Source organism: Galeopterus variegatus, unplaced genomic scaffold, assembly GCF_000696425.1.
Source record: "Galeopterus variegatus unplaced genomic scaffold, G_variegatus-3.0.2 Scaffold455, whole genome shotgun sequence".
NCBI lineage: Eukaryota > Metazoa > Chordata > Mammalia > Dermoptera > Cynocephalidae > Galeopterus > Galeopterus variegatus.
In genome coordinates, this window is record NW_007726566.1 from 279050 (window position 1) to 288894 (window position 9845).

General features: G+C 39.4%; 1 protein-coding gene across 2 annotated transcripts in view; it reads left to right on the forward strand.

Moving 5' to 3' along the window:
- DIP2B (DIP2 disco-interacting protein 2 homolog B (Drosophila)) overlaps positions 1-9845 on the forward strand; it is a 103255-nt gene that overhangs the window by 18727 nt on the left and 74683 nt on the right. The window contains exon 2 of one of the 2 annotated variants that reach the window (XM_008568974.1): positions 1162-1287. In XM_008568974.1, the coding sequence (XP_008567196.1) occupies positions 1215-1287 (73 nt within the window). In that variant the 5' untranslated portion in view covers positions 1162-1214. Of the gene's footprint in view, positions 1-1161; positions 1288-9845 lie in introns of those variants that run through there. The other variant, XM_008568975.1, reaches the window with a different exon arrangement.

The following is a 9845-nucleotide window of genomic DNA, read 5'->3' on the forward strand; positions in this document are numbered from 1 at the left end:
AACTCTAGGGCTTGCGGTTTTTTTTTTCAGGGTTTTAATTCCCCCCAAAAAGGATCTGGTTGGTCCCGGGCTTTTTTTTTTTTTTTTTTTTTTTTTGTCTTTTGTCTTTTGTCTTTTTTCCGTGTCCGGCAATGGATCGCAACCCTCAGTGTTGCCCCCGTACCGGACCGGGGACCGGCAACGGGATCGCAAGCCTCGGTGTTGCTCCCGCGCCTCGCTCAGCCAGTGAGCGGGAACCGGTCTGTATATGGGATCCGAACCCTCGGACGGGAGCGCCGCCGCGCTTCCCAAGCGGCGCACTATCCAGTGCGCCACCGGGCCGGCCCTGGTCCCGGACTTTTAAGAGGCATATTTACATAGCGCAGAGGCCTGAAAGGATAGTTTGCATATAGATTGGGCCCGTTCCTAGACAAGAGGTAATTGTTGTGAACCAGGATGCTACATTGGTTGTTATCTACTTCTGTAGGATTTTGTAATAAAAATAAATTAAAAAAAAAAAATACAAAATACTGTGTACAGTGGTCCTATTTTGTAGAAATATAGAATGAGTTTTGGGGTCTGTTAGAGAATCAAGAGTTCTGTTTGAATATGTTTATTTTGAGATTTCTGTTAGACATTCAAGTGGAGAGCTGAATTCTTTTTGTGGCCAAAGCGGCAAACAAGTAACATCTGCCCTTATATTTTTCTAGATCAGAATCAACCCTTGTGTTCCCGTGGCATAGAACTGAGGGGTCTCAACCGAGTTTTCTTTCAGACAGTTAAGCAAATCCTAAGCTTCTATTCTTGAAAAGTAACGAGTGTCCTCTTGGCACCTGCACAGCACTCATTCCATGGAGGCAGGACTCCTGCCTGGCACAGATGCATGTTGTTAGACTCGGTACTCTCCCCACCCCCAGCCCCCATGTCTCAGTCAGCTCCTTGTCTGGTATGTTAAGCAGTCATATAATCATTCTGGACTTCATTTTCCTGTGAGTTTATCCTTGACTTCTTTTGTCTGTATTTTTGATTTTTATTTTTAATTGGTCCAAGCCAAATGATAAATAAAAATCACTGAAACATCCCTTTTACCTTTTTCAACAATTGAGGCGGTGATAGTTCAGCCCACAGCAGTAAAAACTTTAAGAACCAGGAACTAATAAATGCAAATGTTTACTTTTTCAGATATCCACACAGAAGCAGTTCAAGCTGCATTGGCAAAGCATAAAGAACAGAAGATGGCTTTGCCCATGCCAACCAAAAGGCGGTCCACATTTGTCCAGTCTCCTGCGGATGCCTGCACGCCTCCTGGTAGGTTTAGCAGAACCTTTTCTCTCTGACAGTTACTACTTTGATGTACCTGGAATAAGCACTGCTTTTTCTTTTCTGAAGTAGGAGCTGGAACTTTCTCCACATCGTCAGAGGTATATGAGAGCAAATTCTGGAGATAGCAGGTTTTGATTGTCACCTCATAAACAATACACAAAAGCCTTAAGAGTATAGCTATTTTTAAAAAAAACTTTCCTTCTGAATTTCCTTACTGTAACCCCCAAACTCATGTAGTCATAAATAAACACAGGCGATAGCTTAGGCCAAAATCTTGCTATGGCTAAATAGCTATTTTCATTTTACCCAAAATATGACCCGTAGTCATATATTTAACTCATTTAGACTCCTAAATCAGATGCTTCATCTCTGCAGCAATCATAGGCGTAGGTGGACTTGGAATAAAATTTCGTGTGTCATTAACAATTACGGGATTATAAATTGTAATAGGTCTGAAAAGCATAAGTACGTTTGTGTGTGTGTTAATATATTTTTATACATTTATGTATTTTTAAGAATCTGTTTTTATTGTGGGGTCATAAGAACAGTGGAAAGTAGTTAACTTCATCCCATCCCCATTCACCAGACTTGTAATCCTTACTCCCACTAAAATGAAAGCATTATAACTTCATATTTGAGGAACAGCTGGAACAACCTTAAGTTGTATTGTCTGTTCAGAATCTTTCCCAAAGTGTTTATAAACCTAAAAAAAAAAAAATTATTTTAGATTAAATCCCAGATGAGATCTTGATATAGGCCTCAGAAACTAAACGTAGTAAATCTGTTTCAGATCCTCAGAATAGTGTCTGTCTCCCTGTGGTCACATTACTGGTAGTAAAGTCTTTGGGAAGAAAATTTCCCCGTATCGTTTTAGTCTAAACTACTTACTGCATCTTTGGGGAGATTCGTAGGAAGGTTGTGTTGTTGTGGTTAACCTTTATTCACAGTTGTCAAGTTGTTGAGCTGTTCATACTGATCCTGTTCACTGATTTGGGTTTATGTTAATAGTTTTCTCCTAGGTTTTGGCTAACTTCTCAGAGCATTTGGGTATTCTGTGGGCTCATTAACTGTGTGTGCTTTTTTTCTTCACATCTGTGGTGTCAATATGTGTGAAAGAGAAATAGCTCTGTGGCTTCAAGTGTTTCTCAAAATGTAACATAGGGTACCTCTAGCAGACCATCACAATGAGACATTTTGTGTCTATAGCAGTGCATACTTCAAACCAACTCAATGAAAGTCTTGAATGGTTTCCCTTCTGCACTAGTCTAGCACAAGATCGGTCCTCATGGACAAAGGGGCTCTCAGTTTAGTAGCTGTTCCTTGTTGGCAGATTCCACTGCAGTGCAGCGGAGGGTTCAATTATAGTAAATGGCAAAGGATAGGGACCAATGCAACATGTACTTCTTAGAAACATCCTCTCCAAAGCTGTATTAAAGAAATGCAGTTTCAGAATAAATAGGTTGCTTTAATGGCTTTGGGTTAAATGTGAGAGAGCAGCAAAGGATCTTGAGAATGCTCAGAAATGGAAACCTTTTTTTATCCCTTTTAACAAAAGTCTCTGCCTGAGGGGAATTTACCAGCTCTAGAAACAAATCACAGCTGTTCATTGCTGAATGATTCTGTAGTCCTTTGGAATTCACTTTAGGCCTCTGTATTTCTTAACACTAATGTTCTACTCTATCTGCAGCCTTGAAGATGTGGCGAGATATTCTTGATCACCTTACATGTCTTAATAATTTCATTATTTATTTATTTTTTTCATGTCACGCCCGTACCGGACCAGGACTGGCAACGGGATCGCAACCCTCAGTGTTGCGCCCGCACCTCGCTCAGCCAGTGAGCGGGAACCGGTCTGTATGTGGGATCCGAACCCTCGGCGGGAGCGCTGCTGCGCTCCCAAGCGGCACACTGTAGCAGTGCGTCACCGGGCCGGCCCAATAATTTCATTATTACAAAGATATGGTCCTCCCTCCTAAGACTTACAAGCAGAGCAGAGTAATTTGAAAAGTTCCCTGTCCACTTATCTACTGTTCTGGAGACCTGTGAATAGTGTTTGAGAAAGCTTGATGTGCTGTTAGGGATACCTGTTTTGTCGTGTAGAAGAGGGATACTCTCCCAACAAGAGGAAACATTGAGCACACCCTACATGGTGCTTTCTCAACAGTGCCCACGTGGAATGAGATCTTGATGCTCTCCTTCAACAGTTACGCATATGCCTAGGACAAACACTTTGCTTTAGTGAGGGATGTGGGGAGAACTACATCATAAGGCCTCTGTTTTCACCTTTCATTTTAGTGGGTGGAATTTGCTCTTTCTACATCAGGAAGCTCTCTAGGCTTCTCAGAGCCACCAGTTAAAAGTCTTGGCTAATTCCTATTCCTATTGCCGTTTAATCCTATATCAGTATCTCCTAGAACCTGTTCAGCCTAACCTGGTGATGTCACATAGGTTTTACCATGTGTATCTACTCTGATGGTCCCTGAAACACTGAAGTTTAGAAGAATGCTGAGGTTGCATTCAAGGGATGGGGAAGAGGAAGTGAGCTGACATTAGTTATTGGTTGTTATAGGTTGTTTTTTAAAAAAACAGATTTTTACCAGCTGTAAAAATGACCTAAAAAAATTGTGCCACTCTTGCGGGGAAAAAGTAACCTAACATTTCACAATATTTTAATCATGTCTTTGTATACTATCTGAGATATCATACCACACATCACAAAGCAGACAAGGCCCTCACTCTTCACGTGTTGTCCCCTGTGAGCCCCGTTTCTGGGATAACTCCCAGAACACACTAGCCAGTTAGCTTCTGTGGGACACACTTAACACATAACTATTTGAATTACTGAACTGATGAAAATTTAGAGCTGCTTTTGGAGGGATTTAATAAAAAGGATTTAAAGAGTAAAATATGTCATAAATCTTGGCTTCATTTATAATATACAGCCTGGAAAATATGGTAAATAATAAGCATGGGAAATAACTTGTCTTTTGTTGATAGTTATTCTCAAATAATATGTCAATCAGTATAAAATTTGCTTATTGCTTAGACTAATTTCTATCTTGTGGATTGGAAGTTTTAAATTCTCTAAGTTGGTAGCAATCTACGGTTCTTTTAGTGCCTGTGGCCTTTTTCAGAGTCTTTTAGACTGCTTGAATTACTGCCATCTAGATCTCTTTATGTGCTGAAATCATTTACTAATGTCATGAGGCAATTACTGCAGCTCTTTCTTTCTAGGGGTTCTTTGTGTGAGGCTATTACTCATTCATACAGAAAAACACAATGCCAAAACTACAGCTAGTTCCCCCCCCCCCAAGCCTTTTCTGCACCCTTGTGGACTTACCCTTTACTGCATTATGAGGGTACACAGATGACCAAATAGACCACATGATGACCCTAAAGCACAATAAGCTATTTCAAATGGCTTTGGTAGATTGAAGTTTAATTTTAGATGTCTGTCTCACACAGGTCCCTGCTTGCAAGTGGCTATAGTAATTCATAGTGCCAGAGACGAGGAATTTACCTTTCTGTGTTTCTCTATATGAAAATGATGAATATGAACAGACTGGGATATTATTATTTTTTAACATAATTCAACAGTGCTTATGGAATTATGGTACATTACAGTATACAAAGGACTTTCATATACCGACGGCTGCCCTGCCTCCTCATCTGTTCCTCATAAGTTCTCTGTAAAGCAGGAAGGGCAGATTTCCTTAGAGATGAAGAAACAAACAGGTTCATAGTCACTAAGTGGTTTGCCCTGGGTCAAACAGCAATTAAGAGTCAGACCCAGTCTTCTTTATTGTATTTATTACTATTCTGAAGTGTCATGTTTAGGAAATCCTTTTTACCTAATAGATACTCATGTATGCATCATACTGGAATGAGTATTATTCCAAACAAATTAGCTCTTGCCTTGTTAGAACTTATAGCCTAAAACACATATCTGTCAGAACTTAAAAGAGAATACCTGCTGAATTACCAACTTGGGGAGTTTTCTCCAAATATTCTAATTTTATTCAAAACCACAAAGTAAACACAGAGTTGGCAAATAGGGCCTTTATAAATGTATTCTAATTAATTGATTTGGATCATTTTAATGGCATACTCTCATTATTGGTATGGGTTATAAGCAATGGTCCACAATTACTTGGGGAACTAACGAACATTCAATATTCTTTAAGTCAGAGAACAATAAAAACCCACTGTCAGGTTCATTTGTTTATTTCAATAGCTGATTGTAAAATTTAATGTTTGCCAATAAAAGTAATTTCATAGTTACATTGTTTTTAGTACCTTTGTGTATGAGTCAAGGAGCTAAGTGCTTAACATATATTTTCGTTTTTAGTTCTCTCAACAATCTTGTATTCCAGAGAGAACGAGCACTGGAAGTCAGAGTGGTGAGGTGGCGCTCACCTTGGCTGCCCTTGGGGGAGGAGAGGCAGTAACAAGGGACTTAAATTTTAATTTTCATCAGGGTATAAAAGATAAAATTTTGGACCTATATAAAGTTGGAAGCTGGAATCAAGATTCCTGGAGGGACTTAAGTCTTGAGCAGAAGAATGAACTAGAAAAAAACTAATCTGCCAGCAAAAGACAATGGTCAAGAAAGCTTGCCCCTTCAGATCCACATACCGGCCAACTGCCAAAACAAAAAACAAACAAAAAAAACTTGCCTTGTTCCTGGCCTTGGAATAATAGGGACAGAGACCTTCCTTCAGAATTTGTGGTCAGTGGAACAGGTTTGATTTTTCGCTACCTACCTAGAAGAACTAACATTAAAAAGTTGTTTTAGGGTGAGGATAACCCTGAGACAAATGGTCTATGAAAGGATACAGCCTCAACCAGGGACATAGAATTCCCATAGATAAAGATCCACTGAGTGTGAGCTAATACATAAAAAAAGCACTCGTGGAAATATCTATCATGAAGGAGAGTCTAAAGAAAGCAACAACAGGGCTGGCTGGTTAGCTCGGTTAGTTAGAGTGTGGTGCTGATAATACCAAGATCAAGGGTTCAAATCCCCATGCTGGCCATCTGCAGGGGGAAAAAAAAAACAAACAAACAACTGGTAAAAAGGAAAGCAACAACAAACAGCAGAATTAAACCCCTAAGATCTGATTTGTTCAACAGCTCTCAGTGGCAGAGCTAAAATCTACATCCGGAGCCCGTTCCCTAAGCCACTTGGCATATTGCCTCTCATTCTAGCATACTGTCAAGTAAATATTTTCTGGTTAATTTTGGAGCTCTAACAATTGCTGCATGTTTGATCTAACTTTCAAATAGGCAGTACATGAAAAGAATCTGTTTTCTCACCCCAGTATTATTTATAATACTAGTTAGTTTTGTAAGCTGTTTTTTCATAGACATGGGAAAATACCTAGAAAAAGTGTTTGGAGATCCATTGTAGGTAGTGACCTGGGAGTAATTATTAGTAGTGAGTGCCTCTTCTCTAAGAAGTATCCCAGTTTGTCAGGCAACTCATGGACGTCCTGCCATTTACGTTCTCAACACCAATTTTTTCAGTCCCCAGGCAGCTCTCTGTATACACAGATTATTGTGTGATGCTAAAAATCTCTCGGGTAGTTCTGAAAGTTTCCCTAACCCTTGTCTAGTGAATGAATCTGTGTCCACCCTGGTTGGGGTTAGTGTTAGAAATTAAGCCACTCAGAATTTGTAGCCCAAGGTAGGTTCAGGTTGTCACTGCTTCCAGAACTAATCTTTTAATGTTCTTTTCTATATGATATGTTTCTATTCCAGGGCTGCCCCCTGTTGGGTCTCTAAAGGTTTTCCTTTTTAAGCTTCAGACTTTCCTTGCCTTCATAGAAACTTTCCTTTGCCTCTCCTGAAGGTATTTGTGGAAGTCCTCACCTCTCCTGACCCACTAGTGCAAGAGAAAATGACACTTTCCTGACTGACACCACCCCATCTCACCCAGACGCGCGTGCACGCGCACACACACACACACACACACACACACACACACACACACACACACACACACACCTTTCCACGGGCTCCAGAGGATCTCATATTCACTGTCCTGGCAATTGTTTCATTTATTTGTTCTTTAAAGCTCCTTGCAGTCACCTCCCATTTCCTGGCCTGGTTTAGGAGGCATATTTTGTAGTGGTTGTTAGGATGAGATCTTCATTTCAGTGCATCTTGACCTACCTGCTTTTCTAAGACTATGCCTGGGTCTAATTTTGGTATCAGCTGTATGAACCCAATGGCAGGCACTATCTTTCCAGGAACTTACCCGGCTTAAACAATATCCCTCAGGTTGTGTAGACTGACTCTCAGATGTTACTGACTTTCAAATGTTACCATCCTTTAACCAAGGCATCATTTTCGCCCCCACAAATCTTTTTAAGTTAGATTTTTTTATAGCTTTATTGAGTTGTAATTTATTGACATATAATAAATAGCACATATTCGAAGTGTATACTTTGCTGAATTTTGACATAGCAAAGCCATGAAACCATCACCACAATTAAGATACTGAACATATCTATCAGCCCCCAAAATTTCCTCATAATCCCTTCCTCTCACTTCTCCCCAACCCCAGGTAACCATTGATCTGTTTTCTGTCACTGTACATTAGTTTGCATTTTCTAGAATTTTATATGGGAGGTTTGGCTTTTTTCACTTAGCATAATTATTTTGAAATTCACTCATATTGTTGTTTAGATGACAACAGTAGATCATTCCTTTTTATTGCTGAGTATTATCCCATTATATGGATATACTATCAAGAGACCCACCTCACTCATAAAGACACACATAGACTAAGAGTGAAAGGATGGAAAAAGATTTACCATGCAAACAGAAAAGAAAAACGAGCTGGAGTAGCTATTCTTATATCTGACAAAGTAGACTTTAAACTAAAAACCATAAAAAGAGACAATGAGGGACACTACATAATGATAAAAGGACTGATCCATCAAGAAGACATAACAATCATAAATATGTACGCACCCAATGTTGGAGCAGTCAGATTTATAAAACAAACTCTATTAGACCTAAAGATGGATATACTAGAATTTGTTTATCCATTCATTTCTTGATGGGCATTTGGATTGTTTCCCATTTTTAGCTACTACACATTAAGCTTCTATGAACATTCTTGTACAGGTCTTTGTATAAATATGCTTCTATTTCTCTTTGGTAAATACTCGGAAGTGGAATGGGTAGATGATATAGATATAATAGATATATTTTCCACTAAGAAGGGAGTCATTTCCACACATGGCTAAAGACTAAAAGTGCTACAGCAGTTAAGAACAGATAGTAAAGGGCCGAGCCTGTGGCTGCACTTGGGAGAGTGCGGTGCTGGGAGCGTAGCGACACTCCCACCGCGGGTTCGGATCCTACATAGGACTGGCTGGTGCATGTGCTCGCTGGCTGTGCACGGTGTGGGCGACACCACACCAAGGGTTGCGATCCCCTTACCGGTTACAAAAAAAAGACAAAAAAAAAAAAAAAAAGAACAGATAGTAAATTCAAGACGTTTCTTCCCTTAAAATGAACAAGCTAGTTGTTTATGTTTTCTAGTTGGTTATAAATGGATCACAGGCTTCTGGTGGCCAATATTAAATGATGCTGCGTTAAAATCACACCAGATTATAAAATGTTTTGAAACCACGTTTTCAAAATTATTTTCTTTTATGTAGACATACTCTATTCATCATATACAAGAGCTTAGGCAAAGGACTTTAGGTATAACGGATAACAGTTGTAAATTCATGTTCAACCAGAGCAAGAGCAGTAGGAAAATGGTAACTTTATTTCTATTAATATTAACTTAATCTTGCCCAAATTACAAACACATAGCAATTTACTGGGTGGCAATTGCTTTAAAAAAAAACAAAAAAACAAAAAAAAAACTATCAAATAAACATAGTTATATTTAAGGAAGCTCATTTTGATTTTTAAAAAGATATAGCCCCAGAGCAGAGCTTACATTTCATGTAAATTTAACATGTGATCATCTTTAAGCCTCATCCAGCTAGTTTTGTCTCTGTAAGCTAACATAGGGTAAGTTATTCATAGTAATTTCCCCATTTTTCAGGTTACGTGATTGGCATAGTATTTTTTTCCTTCACCAACCTTTAGTCAATTCTATCATCTTTCCCTTTATATTTATAGGAAGGACTTAGCCATTTAAATCAATCTTAGGGAAAATTTCAGAAGCTGTTGCAAATTTAAAAAATAATAAACACCCCTTTTAACTGTTCTCCTGAGGATGAGAAGGGGAACTAATGTTTATTGGCCAGTCACTATGTGCTGGCACTGCTATGAGTCGTGTTCTGTACATTGTCTCTTTTCAGGGTCACCCACTGTAGATAGAATGGAGAGAAGTGTACATAGCTTGCCTCACCAGGCCCTTAACAACCCAGCATGGGCTACTTATCCAGCCTCGTGTTTCGTCACTATCAATTTTGCATCCTGTGCTTCAGCTAGTCTGTTTCCTTAAGATCTTCAAATATACCTTGTTTTCTGTTCCCTTTACCTAACTCCACTCCCTGCCCCCCCCCCCCCCC